At 54.1% G+C, this 18,438-nt stretch overlaps 7 protein-coding genes across 7 annotated transcripts; 3 read left to right on the top strand and 4 right to left on the bottom strand.

The window, feature by feature from the left end:
- Positions 1 to 477: 477 nt before the first annotated feature.
- Positions 478 to 1,484, bottom strand: SETTUDRAFT_168022 (uncharacterized protein). The gene has a single exon (XM_008025253.1). It carries the CDS (start codon positions 1,315 to 1,317, stop codon positions 745 to 747), a length of 573 nt encoding a protein of 190 aa, XP_008023444.1. The 5' UTR covers positions 1,318 to 1,484; the 3' UTR covers positions 478 to 744.
- A 578-nt stretch (positions 1,485 to 2,062) lies between these two features.
- Positions 2,063 to 3,388, bottom strand: SETTUDRAFT_38093 (uncharacterized protein; the record flags this gene model as incomplete). The annotated part of the gene is made up of 1 exon (XM_008025132.1): positions 2,063 to 3,388. The coding sequence occupies one exon, from the start codon at positions 3,386 to 3,388 to the stop codon at positions 2,063 to 2,065; it is 1,326 nt and encodes a 441-aa protein (XP_008023323.1).
- A 501-nt stretch (positions 3,389 to 3,889) lies between these two features.
- Positions 3,890 to 5,759, top strand: SETTUDRAFT_26823 (uncharacterized protein; the record flags this gene model as incomplete). Its single annotated transcript, XM_008025091.1, has 2 exons — positions 3,890 to 5,066; positions 5,113 to 5,759. The coding sequence occupies 2 exons, from the start codon at positions 3,890 to 3,892 to the stop codon at positions 5,757 to 5,759; spliced, it is 1,824 nt and encodes a 607-aa protein (XP_008023282.1).
- Positions 5,760 to 7,852: 2,093 nt separating this feature from the next.
- Positions 7,853 to 10,103, bottom strand: SETTUDRAFT_106097 (uncharacterized protein; the record flags this gene model as incomplete). Its single annotated transcript, XM_008025254.1, has 3 exons — positions 7,853 to 9,001; positions 9,055 to 9,909; positions 9,966 to 10,103. The coding sequence occupies 3 exons, from the start codon at positions 10,101 to 10,103 to the stop codon at positions 7,853 to 7,855; spliced, it is 2,142 nt and encodes a 713-aa protein (XP_008023445.1).
- A 347-nt stretch (positions 10,104 to 10,450) lies between these two features.
- On the top strand, positions 10,451 to 11,333 carry SETTUDRAFT_168024 (uncharacterized protein). The gene is made up of 3 exons (XM_008025255.1): positions 10,451 to 10,614; positions 10,732 to 10,915; positions 10,999 to 11,333. Exons 1-3 carry the CDS (start codon positions 10,591 to 10,593, stop codon positions 11,061 to 11,063), a joined length of 273 nt encoding a protein of 90 aa, XP_008023446.1. The 5' UTR covers positions 10,451 to 10,590; the 3' UTR covers positions 11,064 to 11,333.
- Positions 11,334 to 11,512: 179 nt separating this feature from the next.
- Positions 11,513 to 14,685, bottom strand: SETTUDRAFT_168025 (uncharacterized protein). Its single transcript, XM_008025256.1, has 4 exons — positions 14,518 to 14,685; positions 14,027 to 14,419; positions 12,314 to 13,972; positions 11,513 to 12,261 (listed from the first exon to the last, which is right to left on the bottom strand). Exons 1-4 carry the CDS (start codon positions 14,614 to 14,616, stop codon positions 11,944 to 11,946), a joined length of 2,469 nt encoding a protein of 822 aa, XP_008023447.1. The 5' UTR covers positions 14,617 to 14,685; the 3' UTR covers positions 11,513 to 11,943.
- A 1,504-nt stretch (positions 14,686 to 16,189) lies between these two features.
- On the top strand, positions 16,190 to 18,324 carry SETTUDRAFT_128468 (uncharacterized protein). The gene is made up of 3 exons (XM_008025257.1): positions 16,190 to 17,064; positions 17,457 to 17,542; positions 17,671 to 18,324. The coding sequence occupies exons 1-3, from the start codon at positions 16,217 to 16,219 to the stop codon at positions 18,237 to 18,239; spliced, it is 1,503 nt and encodes a 500-aa protein (XP_008023448.1). The 5' UTR covers positions 16,190 to 16,216; the 3' UTR covers positions 18,240 to 18,324.
- The last annotated feature ends 114 nt before the right edge of the window (positions 18,325 to 18,438 follow it).

Here is an 18,438-nt window from a genome sequence, read left to right on the forward strand (position 1 = left end):
CAGGTACTTCCTCCGATCCGGCTCTGGGATTGGCTCAATACTTGGCGAAGTTGTAACATCGTTACAAAACGTTGTTTAGTAAGCGTTTTAACGTATTATACAAGCTTAGCTTCGCGTTCTAGGTAGAGGGATTAGTTACGTAGGCCATAGTCGTCGCTTTAGTGTTTGTGTTGTCTTATTAGCGTTGTTTGTAGTACGTTGTACTTTTTAGCAATTTATTAGTACAAGAATTATTCTCTTAGCTCTTGCGATTTAATTTCTTTAATCGCTTCTTAGATTAGGTTTATATTAGTTGAGTTATAACGCGTTGAAGTTTTGTTATTGTTGTGGTGGGGGTGTCCAACTGGCGACCATGACCATCTGGCGCACGGTCACTGTAGGTCGTTTCCGATATCGCTTATACCTACCGATTTTGCTGCCTCAGGAAGTTTGCAAAACAACAACAGTGCATTAAGTTTTGTAGTTGGTAGTATAGTTTGGATATTGAAAATCACATGATCATTTTCTTTTTTGTATTCTAGAAGAAGAAAATTGTTTTGAAACAAGAATTCTATTCTAGGAGAAAAAAAGCTCTTGTGAGAGTCATGCTCATGATTTGCCATAATGTCCCATAATCTGGATTCTCAAATGCAAGCAATATCCCATCATCTTAAGCATTATGCACCCTTCCTGTACTCTTGATCGCTTCCGCATTAACCTCCCTTTCGCTCGCTCCCTCACTCCCTGCTTCATGTCGCCTTCCGGCTAAGCAAATATGATTGCCACAGCACATACGACTACACCAGCCACAGTCATCTTGTGAACGCTTCCCAGCGGCGCTGCTGCACCAGGAACTGTACTAGGTCGCGAAGTACCCGTTGAACTCTCACTGCCGGTAGGAGATTCGGATTCCGTCGTCGTACTGCTCGTGCTCGCTGTGCTGGACGCTGAACTCGTCTTCACGCTTACGACTGTAGAATTCGATACAAGTGGCGTTGGTGTCACCGTGTCGACAGCCAGGCTCTCTGTACCGGTGTTTGAAGTCACGACCGAAGTAAATGTCGCACTGTTGTCGACCGTGAATGGCTCGCCCCACGATGAGGTTGATGCTTGCGGTGTTGAGATACTAAGGACCGCAGTGCGCGTGGTGCCCGGGGCAGATTCCGATACTTCTACTGTGAATGGCTGGCCCCATGTTGAAGTTGTTGCCTGTGGTATCAAGGCCGAGGGCAGCGCAACCTCTGTCGAAGTGGCGGGGAGATTGGACGCTTCGACCGTGAAGGGTTCACCCCAGGTGCTTGTTTGCGCGGAAACGATGCCCACGAGGGAGAGGAGCATCGCTTTTTGGAGTGACGATATCATCTTCCTGGTTGTCGGAATGTTGGGCCTCGATTGGAATGGTGATTATGGTACTTTCAGCCTTCCAGTCTTCCAGGTAACGTGGTAGTACAGTTGCTGCTTCTTCTCTCGACCACGACTACTGAAACTGCTTGTCGAATGCTCGTGTCTACGCTTCCAAGGCAGACATAAAAGGTCTGCTCCACGCCTTTTACACTCACGCGTCGTATTCCCAGCCCCACCACAGCCACCTCGCACACTCCATTGTCCGAAACCATCGTCTCAGCTCACTTCTGGCGTCCAGCCTGGCCTGAAAAGAGAAGAATGTGGCGTACTCTATGCACCGAAGCAGCTTAGATCCACGGCGGACGTGGTTGGATCTGCTGCCGTGGTAGCGCATGATTGGTTGGCATACGCAAGTCTCGGCTCTCCGCAGTGTCCTGGTGCGACACGACTGGACGGATACAACGCTGCATTTCCGTTGCTGTCGGCATTCACACGGAGATTTTGCAAGGACGCGCAATACCTGCATATGCGGTATGTCGAGGGTGCTATTCTAAGGGTTTGTGGCATATTGAATGCGACAGGCTAGTTAAGGGGTACGTCATTCCTTTTTCCGTTTTCAATATTTTGCATATATTTGCTATCTCAGGACATGTCAATCCTACGCCAAATGGAGTTTTTATCGTCCAAAATATTGGATTTCAAATGTTTGATTTTACGCTTTTTCTCGCCACAAATCTCACTACCATTTGACCAGATCCTGCACTTTCACCGGCATGCTCGTCTCCATGGAGCGATTCGCTCCAACGCCTACTAACACAGCATTACCGCCATCACGAATGTATGCAGCGCGCTTGAAGTTGTCCTTTCCGTCACCGAGAAGTACGTCCTTGAGCAGAAGAGGGTCTCCGCCGCCATGTCCGCCTTCCGCCTTTTCGACATCGACAACATAGGGCTTGCCCCACAGAGGATAGACGACAATGTTTGTCTTTTCCACGCCTCCTTGGATGTAATTCGCTTCGAGCTCGCCGACTCCTTCATTGGTGACGGTTTCTCCACCGGCAGAATATCCGCCCTCAACCACATTGATTTCAATACGACCCTTGCTTCCATTGAACACACAGCGATACCCTTCCCATGGTGCGTATGCATATGTGTTGTACGTCATGACAGCTTGGTTCTTGTACTTGATAATCATGGAAAGATTGTCCTCAATTGTGATGCCATCGGCAAAGCAATTCCGATCGCGAATGTAGCCGTCCTCGTGCTCAGCTTCCAGGTACAATTTCTTCAGCTGAGCATTTTGGTCAATGTGAATGGCAAAAGGGTCGTCTTTGGCAGCTTCGTTGTTGAGATAGCGCTCGCCGAGATTTTTCTCCTCACGCCGCTCAGCGCTTTCTCGGCCGTAAAAGCGCAGGCTACCCAGGCAGTAGACAAGCTCAGGCTCGGTGTTGAGCCAGTAGTGTACCAGGTCGAAGTGATGGATCGACTTGTGCATCTGAATACCACCGCTCGTGTCCTTGTTTCGATGCCATCGGCGCATAAAGTCTGAACCATGTGCGCAGTCGAGGATCCAGTCCATGTGTACAGTGGAAATCTCGCCAATCACTCCAGAGTCAATGAGCTCGCGCATCTTGGTGTGGTGTGGCGCGTATCGGTAGTTGAACAGGACGCGCACCTGCTTGCCCGTCCTCTTTTCCGCATCAACCATGGCTTGTAGCTTCTCTTCGTCAATGGTCATGGGCTTCTCCGTGATGGCATCACAACCTAGCTCCATGGCCCGAATGCAGTAAACGTGGTGGAAGCGATCTATGGTAGTAACAATAACGACATCTGCCTTTTGTTCTTGGACCATCTTGTCAAAGTCCTCTGCTTTGTACGTTGGCACACGCTCGCCCCCAATCTCAGCAATTCGGTCGTTGGCTGCATTCATGCGTGTTTGGTTGGTATCGCAGATGCCTACTATTGTGGCTGTTGACTTGAAGTCTTTGATAATGCTCTGGTAGTAGAAGGCTGAGCGGACACCCATGCCAACAATGACATAGCGCTTAACTTGTGGAGAAGACATGATGTGCTAAAGAAAGGGAATGCGAGAAGATGGTGCGTGAAGAACTCAGTGGTGAAATGCTAGCACTTATACCATCGGTGCGTGATGTTTACAAAAACTGGGGTTACCAACGCATATACCCCAATATTGATCGAATATCCAATCAAGAAGCAATGACTCCAGAAAAAGGTCTCGTGCTGTGTAAAATTGTCCGCAAAGCTGCAGATACTCAGGTGGTTGTCATGAGTGGTCGGGCGGGCCGCCCCAGAAAGGGTTTAGGGGCTGTCTTCCCCGCGCCAACCCCAATGAATACAGTGGGGAAGGCGGCATTATCTGTATTTGGGTCGGCATAGGATTGAGACTGCACAATCGAGACCAACAACGCCCAAACAAGTGTCGAGCTCATGAAGGTGCCCACTGTAGCTTGCAGAGAGCCGCTCGTCATCGCCAAATGCGGACTGCACCCGCTTCCTCACCTTTGAGCCGCTGGACTTGGCCGACCCCACGCATTCTTGGAAAAAAATGGAATTTGTTTGGCAATCGGGCGAAAGAGCACCGAGGAAGAGATCAGCAGCAGCTTGTACGACCTGCCGCTCACGCAAGAAGCGGTGCTACCACTCTAGGGATGGCTGTTCGAAACGTGGGGAAAGTTCCGAGAAAACGCCACCGTTGACCAACACTACTCGCAAATCAACTCCGAGTCCTGGCCGTGTGAGCGAATACAATCCCGGCTCCGTTCTCGCAGCTCTGTCGGAAGATGCAGAATCAGGATCAAGAGCCCATCTACCAGAATCCCATGCAGAATCTACACAATCTTCACCACAAGCCTCGGCGTCCAGCCCTTCGGCAGCGTATGAAGCACAGCGTCGATTGACATGGTACAAGCAACACAAGACTCGCGCCACACCCAAGAAGCTTTCCGAAGCCCATCGGAGATATCTTGAAGACGAGGGTGCGTTTGTCACGTTACCGAGATCTACGACCGACGCACTTTTGCCTCTATACACATCTGTATTAGACGACCTTACCCCAGTCACTGATGGAGCCAGCGTCTTCCGAGACCATAGCAATGGACAGGCTTCTCCGTATCTGGTAAAGGCAATGTGCCTTGTTGTCTGCAAGGCCAAACAGGCAGCCCCGTTTCTGCGTTTGACCGAATCTGGTCCCGTTCTTGAGCCTCTAGATTTCGCGTCAAAGTTACTAGCGGGTCTAGATGCGGCTATAAAAGCAGACCTTGAGCCAGACCGCGTTGTAAAGATACAAATCCTCGCCCTGATGCATCTGCATAACGACGGGCTAGCTGGCGACGACCGGGCCTCAGGCTATCTATCCCAAGCCATCTGCGAAGCATGGTCCATGTGCATACATCTCAAGATCCCCGGAAACCCTGAGAAGGATAGGTGTGAGTACCTATGGTGGTCACTTCGGAATTTCGACCGCTTGGGCAAACCAGTCCTGGCTGCGGCGCCCTTTTTCATCGACGATGCTGACATTGGCATTGAGCGCATAAAGCCCCACCGGGACCGCTATCGTTCACAGGTCATGGCGGTGGCGTTGGGTTTGGGCGATCTTATGAAAATGGCGACGAGGGCGTACAAAGCTGGCTCCAAGTGCCGTGTTGATCAATGCAGGGAGTTCCCATCCATTGCAGAAGTCACCTCTGGATGTAATTTTGACCACTTCCATATGTCGCATCGAGGTAAGAGAATTCCCGGGTCAGCTTTTCCATGTACTGAAATGATCAGCATACCTGGAGATATGGTACCATGTCGCTGCAATGCTGTCTTGCCGCTACAGCGGCCCCGGTACAGTGCAATACAACCGGCGCCTTGTTTCCGCCGACCGCGTGCTCCAAATAGTGTCTCAAACGGGCCTAGAATGCCTTCCTCCGCTTCCACTCATACCGTACGCAATGTCCATGGCAACGACAGTCATCTACCGTGCTTTACATGACGGCGAAAGAAACATAGACGCAGCATCGTCAGATCTTCGCCAATGTTGTGACGCGTTGGATAGCCTCAGCCAGCAATGGACGAGCGTGAGAGGCGTTACTAGGCTTACGAAACGACTGTGGAGGCTGATCAGCTCGGGGACGTTGAAAAATAGAGGCCCTGCTTTTGAGCCAGAGGGTATCCCCACAGCAAACAGTCTTCCTCTACAGCAAAACCATGCCCTGATTTCAAATGGGCCAAACCAAAGCATCCCACTTTCTTACCCTACCGAGATGGTGCCGCAAGAAATACAACCTCCGTACAGCAACGAAGCATTCCAGAGGCAGCTCATCGAGATCTGGCCTGGTATCGATGCACCCTACTCCCAGATCGACTGGACATTTTCAGACTACGGATTCAACCTCGACTTTCCTGCAGCTTTTGACGACCTGCAGTCATAGAAAACAGCGAAAGGTCAACCAACTCATGAATGGCAGTATTTGGGAGACCATGACTGGATCCCAAGGGAACGAAAAGAGGCGTCGTGATTACCCTACAAGACCTAGTTGATCGGCCGATTGCCCACAAACTCTCCATCAGGCGGTTTGTACGCAACGTGATTCTGCTCCTGCCACTGTCTTTGCTCTTCGCTCAGATGAAATTCTTCACTCCGTTCCGCGCTAAGTTCCTGGGGACGTGGTATTTCCCTCCCATCGATTTCCCAAATCTTATTGATCGGCTTCTCCAAGTGATGACTGTCTCCGGGCAGTGATCTGACTGGTTTGCGTTGTATAGTGATCGCACTTCCTCCTGCTATGCCCGCACCTCCAGCCGAAGCAGCGACTGCACTCATATACATCATAGCAGTGCTCGGGTGAGCACTTCGCTGAGACACATCCGGAAAAACGTTCCTCGAGGACGTAGATGGATCCCCAGATGCCGAAACTCCAGGACTCGAGGCTCGATCTGCAAACGGAGCCATATCGCCGTTTTTCTTCTTTTTCTTCTTCTTTCGATGCTGGAGAAACAGCGACACAAAGGTCCCTACCAAAGCGAGTACCGCAAGCGCAACTATCACCACGCCGACAATAAGACCTCCAGAAACACCTGCAGAGTCTGACTCTGCATTCGGCGCGGCTGTCGCTTTCGTAGTCGCTCCTTCTGCACTACTACTCGCTGCCACTGCGGTACTACTCGACGCAGCCCCCGTCGCCTTTGTCGGATTCGGGAGCCCTGGAATCTGAAGCGGATTGGCTGCCAGTGCGGAAGACACATCGCCAGCGATACTCGACAGAAAGTCGTTGAGCTGTCTTTTCTGCTTTGCATGCTCGCTCTTCACATCTCGCGCTGCTGTGCCGCGGCAAAACACCTCCATATTCGTTTTCGTAGACGCGCACTTCAGATAGGTCGAGGGATCTAATCCGTGGTTCTGATAACATGCGATGTGCCAGAGAAACTGTTCGCACAGGCACGTGTAATCGGACGTTGGTGTGGTGCTAGTGTAAGGGAAGTAGGCCTCTCCAGCCGCTACGCAAGACGTTATTGCACTGCATAAAAGTCGTCAGTTCATGTACATACCCGCAAGACCGAAGAAAAAAAAGAAACCAGGAATACATAGCTACTTTCTTTCTTTTTTTTTTAAACCAAAACATGCATCTTTTATCCCCAGCGACCCTTGCCGTAGCAGCACAGGAGGGCTTCTGTTTCAGCACCGTGGAATCACGCATACTTACTCGTTCTGACTCAGTATTTCCCAAGAACAAAATCAAATCAAAATCAACAAAATCAAACAAGAAAAAGAATGAGATATCAGTAACCCAAGTTCAGAATTCGTCTCAAGGAAATAAGAAGCATCAAAACGCTAAATAACCATCCTCCACTTCCCTTCCCTTCCCTTCCACCCCCTCCCTAGAAAATCCCACTGTAACAAAAGCAGCAAGGGCACCTACATCACCCCCGCATCTCCATCCATGCACACTACATACACAACCCGGTGCATTGCGGGTATCCAGACTGGCAATGCGGTTAAACCCACATTGATGCCGTTTCGATCATGTACGAGGTTCGGTTTAGTTCATGCTGAGGGTGGATGTGATGTGGGTGGTAAAAAGGTCGATTGTGCGGGGGCGCGGGCGCGACGGAAGACGTTTCTTGGACTGGGATTTGTTGGCGAGGCGGTGGTGTTCTTGTGAGACTGATACTGAGACTGGAAAAGGGGGTTGGGGAGGGGGGGGAGGGAGCAAGGGAACATGTATTAGGGGCCTGCTGTCATTTGGTGTTGCACATGGCATGTGTCGTTGCGTGAGACGAGAGCGAAATATATCTACTCTGAACTGTGTGTGGTGTGGTGTGTGGTGCAGAAAAAAACTATGGTTGATACTACATGGGGGTATGGTTTGAAAAGGTGAGAAAAAAAAACTGACCGACTCCAAAACGATGCTCTGCTTGCTGAAAAGAAGCTGAGGGGGTATTATTGTGTCGCACAGCCCATCCATCATCAACCCTGTCTCTGTCTGTGGCAGTTTCAAAAAAGAGGATTGGGCGTGCAGAAGCTTTATTTCCCGTTGACACCGTCACCGTGACCCTCAAGGCGGTTTACCAGCCTCTTAACGCCGCTCCATTCCTCGCTTCGTGTCTGTACGCCTCCCAGATCATCGCCCACCTCGAAGATGGTGACGACGCCATCCATGCCACCGACGGCTACCCTCCGGCCCTCGTTCTTCTCCCATGCTAGCTTGTTGAGACTTCGGTTCATGTAGCCCAAGCCTGTCGGCATGTTTGTGAATGCACCCCTCTTGCCATCGCTAGGCTTGACAGACTGCACAGGGACTTCAACGTCAACATTAATGTCCCAAACTTCCAAACTACCTGCTCCGTCGACGAGAGCAAAGACCGAAGGCTTGACAGGTGACCACCGGACATCATAGACGAGATCTTCGCGCGCAATGTCTAGGACAGGCGTGACTTGTTGTGCAGCACCAGGTAGTGTCACGTTTGTTGCGCCTGTCGCAGCCGGAGGCCGGACTTTCCACAGCTTGACGCTCCAGTCGACACTGGATGACAGGACAAGATCGCCAAGATCGATCTGGCCCTTTGCCGGGTGAAAGTCGAGGCTCATGACTGGCGCTGCATGGCCAGCGTATTTCACACGGCCGTCTACACCGGCCTTTGCACCCGCACGGTCGTACCGATGGCAAGGGTAGATGGAGCCCTCTTCTGTGCCGGCAAGGAAATATGTCGGATCAGACTGCGGGAAAGCAATGCTGGTTACTGCCATGTCGTCCGTCTTTGCCGGTGGGGGTGATGTTAGTTCGAGGAACTCTTGTGGTTGCGAAAGCATGTCGACTGTCCAGCCACATACAACACCATCTGTGGAGCAAGAGATGATGTTGTTTGCGTTCTGTGTACCGACGATATCTAGTGAGTAGACTGGATGTGTGTGGCCAGATCCTGTGAGGGGCGTCTTTTGTACAGGCGCCGACTTTGCACGGGTATCCCACAGCAGGACTTGACCCGAATAAGCGCCGCCTACAATGAGATTCGGATGGAACGGAGAGAACTTTGCGGTGAGGATATCAGACTGAGCGTGGAATATGTATTCAGGGCGGTCGTGCATGTGCAGATTCCACACTTGGACGAGGCCGTCGGGGTCGTGGGGAGCGGATGGGTTCTTGGTGTACGAGGCAAGGACAAGCTCTGGGAACTTTTACCCAAGTTAGTCATGTTTTTGCAGCACAAGGCGATTCTTTTCCCTACCTTTGTCGAGAAGCCCAGATCGGAAATCATCCTCTTCTTGCTCCATCGCTCGTCCCAGAACTGCGCAACTTCCTTTATCCGTCTCCCCTTCTTGCCTCCGCTTGAGCCATAGCCCTCATCCGAGTCATCCGCGTCCACACCCCCCTGTGCGTAGTCGGCGAGGATATCATATTCTAGTTGTTGATCGAGGGCTCGCTCCAGGACCTTTGTGCTCCGCTCTACAAAGCCGATGAATTCCTCCGAGTTCTCCACAGCCATCAATTCCTCGTTGGTCAGCGTCTTGAACGGAAAGTTCTCTTCTGATCCCGCTTGTGGCGCGCCTTCCTGCGGCGCCTGCTGGAGAGCCTTGATCTCCTCCTCAATCTCCTTTCGCAGCTGGGTGCGAATCTCCTCGTCCCGCTCCTTTTGTCTCCGGCTCAGCCTCTTGCTCTTTGGTGACCGCGTGGGGCTCTCGTCGCGCTCGCTGTCGGTGCCGCCTATGCCACGGTCCTTTGAGGGGCTCCAATCTATGCTTGCCTGTACGCCCTTGCTGTAGGTTATAATCTCCTTCTCCTTCTTGACCTCGTTTGTGACTTGGCCGTCGATCTCGTAGACTGTGGCCAGCGGGCCGATGGAAAGCGTCTGCATCTCGCGGTCAATCATGCCAGTCGATGGCGGAAAGCCCGCGGACCCTTCATCGCTGCTCAGCTGGCTTGCGCTGACCACTGACGTCGGCCGCGTTGCTCGTCCTGCGCCGGCGGGCGACCCAGGGCCCGTCGACCCCGGCCTGCTCTCCCCCAGAATACTATTAATGAGGGTGTTGACGTCGGCTCGCCGGTCAAGGTCTTCGCTTCGCCTTGGTGTTGGTGAGAGGACCTGATAGCATGCTTGTCAGCCGACCGGGGCGGATAGTGCAGAACGGTGTTCCCTACTTCTCCAAGGGGGCTGCCAGTCAGCGACTGTCTGCTCGCCGTCTCCGCCTTCCTGAGTTCGCGCTGGCGCTTCAGCTCGGCGAGCTTGGCCTTCTTCGCAAGGATCTCATCCCGCCGCTGCTGCATTGTGGACTCCATGGCGGAGAGAGGTGTGGAGAGTGAGACGTTGTAGCGGGGAGGGGAAGGGAGTTTGTGTGTCGCGGTCGATCAGTCGCCGGGGGCAATCCAGAATCGGCGTTTCGTGGCTCGTGTTTCCCTCTGGTATCCTTTTTTTTCTTTCTTCTCTGGTCGCCGCGCTCGGGTTCAGGGCAGCAAGGTGGCGGGCGGGGAGCAAAAGAGGGCGCGCTGGGGGGGGGTTGGTTTGTCTGCTACGTCGTCGCGCCAAGATGTTTGTTCAGGGACGGGGCACTAGCTCGACAGCGAGCAGTGCCGACCAAATCTTGCGCCAGGTCCAACCTCACTTTCACAGCTCAACGCCCACCAACCCGCATCCGCCCCGACGCCGTCGTCACACCCCTCCGGCCCCTACCCCGCGGTGCATAGTCATCGCTCGTCCGGAATACCTGCCATTGGACATCTACGACCTCGCCAGCGGTTATCGCAAGCCCTCGCAACGACCGTCACAATGTCCACGTCCGTCGGTGTCAACGTACGCTCCCCCTCCCCCTCCCCATCGAGGCCGCCTCCAGCATCCCCGGGAATTGTTCATCTGGGCCGCGTGCAAGCGGCTGGACATGTGACTTGACGGCTAACGGGTGCACTACAGGTCCTCCGGTGGTCCGCCCTCGGATTCGGTGTCTTCTACGGTGCCTACCACCAGCTTTCGCTATCGGCAGCCGATAGGGCAAAGGCCGCACAAAAGGAGTGGGAGCACAAGCAGGCGTTGATCAGGCAAGCAAAGGAGCAATGGGCACGAGACCACCCCTCAGAACAGCCAAAGTCATCAGGAGGTACGTCACAGCGTGGTGGGAAGGAATTTGTTTTTGTGTGTTAGGCTATCAGGACAAGTGCATTGACATTGTTCCCGCAACAGCAAGCGTCGACCCGAAAGACCCCAACGCCGATCTTCACGCACTCCTTGGCATAACCGACAAATAAGCGCATTGGGAGAGGTCATGTTTTCATACGTTAGCATGGACATAATGCGGCCGTCCCTTCGCCAAGCCGAGAGGCAGATTGGTGGAAGGGCAAAATACTAGTCAAGAGTGGTACGACATCTACGAGATAGCAATCTCGCTGTACTCTGTACCTTTTTGTACAACATAGACGTCGGGTTGATCACGTTTTCAATATACATGCTTCAGAGTTCAACGGTAGCATAGACTTACTTTTTTTTGGTCTTGACGCTGTGCTATCAAAGCCGCCATTCTCCTCCCATAGGACGACTCCTTGGATGGTCGAAACACCACCATTTCTTACTTCCTTTAGTAATAAACGTCGCTTACCAAAATAGGGTGATGAAGGTGTTGACAACGGACCACCAAGAGTTGCCCCACGCTGCGTCACAGGGATGTGTCTGTTGACTGCACAACAATCATTGAAGTTTATTGATTTTCCGAGGCACGCTCTGTGTACATGTCGGAAGACGTTATATTCTATACATGTCTCATCTCCACCCTTGCCCCCGCCGTGCGCAGGTGCTATGCTACACTCATTTCAGATCAAGCCAAAAGCAGAGCCTTGTAAAACGCCCTGCCACCCTTGGCAATCCAAAACATAGCAGGGCAGCAGAAGAGTAGGAATAAAAAGCGACGAAGAAAAGGTGCCAAGACATTCTTCACCCTGGCCGGCCCTCGGCCTCCAAACGCTTCGTAGCCTTCACCCATCCCCACAAGCCACTTACTCGGACCTGTACTGATCCGACCCATCCATACCGGCAGCCAGCCGGGAGGGGTAAAGGCTGGGTAGTCGCACATCATGAAAAACCTACAGTGAGCCCATATCCTTCTATTTCGTTATATCCAACCACGTTAACCTTTTACAAAACCTCGCCAACAATCTTGGCAGCCTCTTTGTATGTCTTGAGTAGCTTCTCGCACTTTTCGCGCTCAGCCTTGATCGTGTCGTCCTCGTACAGCAGTTCCTGGAAGAGGTCCTCCTTGTACAGCGTCGACACGAGCCTGTTTTGTACAACGTCCTTTGAGTGGTTGACCAAGAGATGCATAATAGCCTTGGGCACTTGGTCAGCAACTGTCTCTCGGACAATGTTGAAGTAGGATGAGATGAGGCGGCGGATCAGCTCCGTCTCAAGGGCTTCGCGCTCTGTCAGGGCTGGTGCCTGCTCGGGGTTGGAAGGCTATCGAGAATTAGTACACTGTGCCAACGGGCCACGTGGGGTAGGAACTTACGAAACCGCCTTCAAAGTTCTCTCCTGCTCCTGCCACGCTTGGGCTTTGAGGAGGAGCACTGTAAGCAGTACTTGATGGCGCATCATAGTCGTCATCTGCTGGCATCATGGCCAGGACATGGGCAGGCTGCTTGCTATCACCTCTCCGGATGCTTTGTGCAAAGCTGGGCTCGGTATTTTGGGTGACGTGTCGGCTGCCTGGCCGGTTGTCAAGCATTTGTTGTGCTCCGACTTGTGGGTTGGGGTATGCGGTGTTGCTGTCTTTGCTGAAGAAGTAGTTGAGGAAGCTGTCGCGTGCCGTGCCCGGAGGTGACCGGTTGCGGCTGCTGAGTGCTGCCGTTGTGCTCTGAGATCCGTTCACCATTCGTCCGACAGCCGGGGACATGCTGCGGCTGGTTTGCGATTGATGTTTTCGGAGAGGAAGCGCTTTGAGCGTAGCACCCTCGCCATTTTCGCCCTCTTCTGTGCCCTCTCCATTGGTACCGTTTTGCATTTCTTTTAGTCTCCTCTGCTCTCGCTTCTTCTTCTCAGCCTCCATGGCAATCTTCTTTTCCCGTTGCTCCTTGTCGTTGATGACAGACGACATGGCAGCAGCAGCCCCAAGGAAGTTGGGGTGGTTTGTGTTGATGTAGGCCCTTTGGATATCGATTAGAGAAGCGACGTAACCTGAGCAGGGGCCAAGCTGTTCTCGCAAAAGGTCCGAGACAACTTCAATCAGCTTGCCTTGCAGCCTGGGATACCTCGTCAACTCAGTCGAGCCGCAGGTGTGGCAGATCTTGATGAGCTCTTCGTAGACGAGCTCAACGCAACGCTGGCTGGGGATTTCCAAGAGCTTGATCTGAGGCTTCACAAGGAGGTCAAAGGCCAACTCGGGAACGAACAGACTGGGTCGTGGACCTGTAGAGTTGCGGATAGCTGTGCGAATGTCCAAGACGGAGAGGTTCTGGGTCGGGTCAACCTGTTCGAGCGAGTTGCCAAAGACGGAGTTGAAGATGTAGTATATCCGAGCACCACCGCACAGCTCCTTTGTCGAGATTTCAGTAGAGGTACCGTCGATGGAGGCAATGAAAGACGAAGCGAAGCGAGTCATGAGCTGCAGGATGAGAGAGCCGCGGTGCTCCTTTCCGGTAAAGGTGACATCACCGTAGCTTGCCAGCTCTTGTTGCGTCTGGCCCATGAGGGTGTTGAGACGAGCCTTGATGTCGGGCAGCCGGTCGCGGATATGGGCCATGAGCGTCTGGTTCAGGCTCTTGGCGAGGAGCTGGGTACCGCAGCGGTTTGCCATGTTCCTGTATGCGGGGTGGGTTCGGAAAAAATCGCGCTCGGCTTGCAGAGCATCGGCGAGCGACTTGTTGCCCTGGATGTCCTGCTGTGATCGGTTGACAATACCAATGAAGCCAAGCTTGAGTGGGTAGACACGACCCGAGAGAATGTCCATGGCGTTTGTGCCGTGGTCCATGAGATCGAGCTTGGTGAGGACACCAATGGTCCTCTTGCCCATGGGGTCGACATGGCGGGCGAGCTTCAAGGCTTCCGAGTTGACCAGATCGACGTTTGCGGGGGAGACGGCAAGAATAACACTGTTGGGCTTTGCAATGTACTCGGTAATGAGGTTTCGTGTCTGCTTCTCAATGTCGGAAGGCTGGTCGCCAATGGGGACCTAGGGCCGTTAGCTCCATGCCGGCCATGCAAAAAAAAAGTTGGCATGACGAACCTTGGTCAGACCAGGCAAATCGACCAGCGTCAGACTCAGGACGTGGGGCGAGTAGATTTTCAGGTTAATGGGCTGCCTGTTGATGCCCTTGTTGTTTCCTGCTATCCTCGAAGTCTCGTTCTCGATCTCGCGCTTGACGTCGGCAAAGTCGTAGAAGCGCTGGCCGGGAATGTGGAGGAACTCTCCCCACTCCTGCTGGCCGGCAACGCTCGCGGGCGTGTGGGGAACGTGGACTTCATCGTCGTCGTCGTCGTCGCGCTCGCTGGGCAGGTTGATGAGTTGGAGAATGAGCGGTCGGCGGGTGACGATGCCGCTGCCACGGGGCAGGAAATCCTTGCCGACAATGTTCTCGAGCACCGACGACTTTCCCGACGACTGTGATCCTACGACAACCTGGGGCCGTCAGCAGCGTTCCGGGCGAATGCGTGGGCGGCGGGTAAAATCTGCTCTGGGGCTCACCGCATGGGGGCTTGGGGCTGGGGCGCACATACAATCTGGGGCAGGTCGAGGGAATCATTGCCAATGGTGTTGAAGACCAGGTCCTGCAGCCTGTTGACAATGTTGAGGAGCTCCTCGCCCAGCGCCGCCATAGCGCTGGTTGGGTGCGTACGGCTGCGGTTGTGTTTACGGGACCGGGTTGATGTCGGCCAGGCAGACCAAAAGCGCCTCTGCTCCCACCACCGCCGCCATCGCCTATATCACACGGCTGACCCCGCATCTGCCCTCCAACCTCGCCCTTCCCCTCCCCTCCCCCCCCCCCCCCGCCGTCCCACGCCTTGCAGCTGCTTGTGCTCTGCTTGCACCCATTCCGCCCGCTGATGGGAGGGCCTTTTGCTGCAGCTTCGTCGTCACTTGGCTTGAAAGTTCCAGTTCGCAGGCCGGCGGGCACGTGACGGCCAGCATGGCCAGCATGGCACTCCGCCTGCCCGCCTGCCCGCCTGCGCGCATCCACCATTCACATGTGCTGCTGCGCCCGTCTCACGCTACCCATGCCTTTCGCATAAAGGAGCGCAGCAAGCCAGCACACGCGACAGGCCCGGCCCCGGCTGTTTTTTTGCCATGGCGAGCACGCGGCGGTCCATGGGCCCTTTGCCGTGACGCTCCACGGCCATGGCCACGGCCAGCTGCGAGCGCCACCCCCAGCGCGCGATGCATGCGGCTCGGCTCTGCGACCAGCTGAGGGAGCACGGCAGCCTGCAGCAGGCCCGGCTGCCCTGCGCTCCAGCGGCCGTTGGAGCTGCACACGCAAAAGCCCGTCCTGCTGCTGGGCTGCTGGGCTGGGCTGCTCTGGTCTGGCGGGCTGGGCTGTTCTGGTGTTGGGAAAAACGGTCGAAACGGTCGGTGCGCCAAGCCTTCCGAACAACTCATCGCCCGGCTCCGCACGCCCTTGTTGGGGCATCCACTTTCTGCCCTTCTGCCACGGTACTTGTGGCTGCACGTGTCGCCGTCGACGTACACCTAGCCCCGAGCCACCGAGCCCTACAGCCCTCTTCTCGAAGCCCGCCTGCTGCTGTCTTCTGAGCAGACGCGGCCTTGGACACGTAGCCTGCCAGCTGCGTCGAGCTGGCCGTCGGGCGTTATCGGACGACCCCGCGACTTGCACCACCACTGCCACCACTACCGCGACCGCTATTGCTATGACAGATTACATGGCTGCGGCAAGTAGCGAGGCGACGGCTAGCTATCTGTCACCGCCACCCAGCCTTATCGCCTGCCGACCTGCACCTGCACCTGCACATGCGACCACGACCACACTGAATTATCAACCACCTTCTCCCCAGCCCTATCTCCACATCTGGGGAGCCCACCCTCATCGTCATGCGCCGCCGTTTCCCAGGAATCATTGAGCGCCCTGGCCACATCAGGTACCGCTGGGAGTACTACTACTATCCATCTAACAGCATCATCCCTCCCCCATAGATAACCCTGAATTGCTCCGGACCAAGAACTGTGCCATGGAATGACCAAGCCCTTCTTTGCCGAAGGAAGCCTATCGACAGATAAGCACCGTTATCACGCTCACCGCAAACAAAGAGAGAAGGGGCGTTTGCACCCAAAATACAAAGGCAACACGATGACTCAAAGCCGCCTCCTTTACCGGTGTCCACGTCCTATCGACTAGCAAAAACAAATCTCCTACTTCTAGCAAAACAAATCTCCCATCTCTCCTGTGTCCTCACTGTCGCGCCCATGGCCTCGGAGTCTCTAACCTCTACAGCAACCAAAGAGCAACACGACATTACAGTAGGCACCATAACATGCACCGCCTCGATTCCCTTTGGAGGCCAGGGCCAATGGCTCTACCTACCGGCAACCAACAAGTTTGACCTGTCTCGGGGATCAGAACGAAAGATGGTGTTTGAGTGTGATGAAGAAGAAAACAACCACACTGGCTTCATGATTGACCCTGGCACATCCGTCTTGATAGTCGTCGACATGCAAAACTACTTTGTCCATCCACTATATCGTGATCACGCGGCAGGAATTGCGGCAGTCGAGCCTACGCTCAAGGTCATCGAGACATGTCGCAGCCAAGGCATTCAGGTTGCCTGGCTCAATTGGGGCATCACCGACGTCGACCTGAACAAGATGGCTCCCGCTGTCCAGCGCGGTTTCAGCAAGACGCTAGGATGGCATGTGGGACTGGGAGCTCAGCTACCTGACGGCCAAGGAAGATGCCTGTTCAAGCGCACTTGGAACGCCGACCTCTACGCGCCCTTCAAAGCTGTCGCCCAGCCCGGCGACCTCTTCTTCGACAAGACACGAATGAGCGGCTTGTGGTCGGAGAGGGAACCTTTGCATGCCTATCTGCGAGCATCTGGCAAACAGACGCTGCTCTTTGCTGGCGTCAACACGGATCAGTGCGTCTTTGGCACCGTGTCCGACGCCTACTCGTACGGATGGGACTGCATCCTGCTCCGCGATTGCACAGGAACCATGACGGGGCGTGGGGCACAAGAACTGGCCGAGTATCAGATTTCGCGCAACATGGGCTTCGTCATCGACAGCGATGCCTTCTGCAGCGCCCGAGTCATTGAGTCTGGCGAGAGCTGTTAGCTCTGGCGTCTGTCCTTCTTTCTGGTGGCTTTCTTCTTGCTTTAGTTTGCGCGTCATATTCGAATACCCAGAGTAAATTAGAACAGCTGATAGCTTGAATACAAGCGCATTACGTCTACATTGCGGTTGGTCGTGGGGCGGGCATCGTCCAATCAGCGCCTTCTGCCGGATGTGACGGTGCGATCTACATCACTGAAACACAAATGACGACAGCGCAGGTGGGGAATCCTCTGCACAGAAACCACGTTCAATAAAGCTTGATGCCGTCTCTCCATTGCTGCTCAAGGACAAGTCCCGCCCGACGCTGGTGTTGAATCGTCTCGCCCACAAAATGCTGTCCAAAGTCTCCACCACGGTTCTCTGCTTGCTGCAGCTCTGCCAAACAGCGTGTGCACTCCCAACCGAGCAAAAGCCACTGCTGCTCAACGGCCCCAAGAACGTCAAGCATGTCCGAGCAAGGTACGTCTCCAATCGCAGCTGCAAACATTGTCTAACTGGCTGCAGACTTCAAGACGCCCAAATCATTCCCACAGGTAGCGTCTCCAGATCGACATGACAGGGCTATGTTCAGCGCTAATCGCATCCAGTCATTGACGACTTCCTCCCCAGCCTCAGGCTTTCCATCACCTGGCCCAATGGCACGGCCCAACTCGGCAACACAATCGAGCCAGACGACCTCCAGGATCAACCAACCATTGTCTTACACGACGACACAAGCCCGGATGGGAAGCATTCCAGCTCAGGAATGAGCTACGTTGTCACCCTGACGGACCCTGATGCGCCTTCACGCGACAACCCTGAGTGGAGCGAGATGTGCCACTGGATTGCCTCCAACGTCACCATAGCTCCAGACACGTTTTCCATCATGCCGGAATTTGGCCCGGTGGAACAAAGCGAATCCACGGCTGCAGCGCTGCAGGATGTCATGGAATACAAGCCGCCTGGCCCGCCACCCAAGACCGGCAAGCATCGCTACGTGTTTCTTGTTTTTGCACCCAAAAACGGAACCACCAAGCCTCTGCACCTGAGCAAACCCGAGGACCGCCAGCATTGGGGGACTGGGAAGGAGGGCGGTGGTGTGAGGGAGTGGGCCACTGATAATGGGCTGGTTCCCGTGGCGGCCAACTTTATCTATTCTGAAAACGAGGAGCAGTAATTTGCCATGGTCAAGAAGGTAGCACACGAGGTATTACGAAGACTACACCATTGTATATCTAGCATCATGAGTAATGATATGGAATAATTCAGCAGTCTACTCGTATCGATCTTGAATGTGCATCATCCGCCGGCTTCGATACGAACGCTCGAATTTCATCGCACACGCCCCAGCTACCGTGCAAACGGTTCAACAAGTG

The sequence above is a fragment of the Exserohilum turcica genome, assembly GCF_000359705.1.
Source record: "Exserohilum turcica Et28A unplaced genomic scaffold SETTUscaffold_14, whole genome shotgun sequence".
In the NCBI taxonomy this organism is placed as follows: domain Eukaryota; kingdom Fungi; phylum Ascomycota; class Dothideomycetes; order Pleosporales; family Pleosporaceae; genus Exserohilum; species Exserohilum turcicum.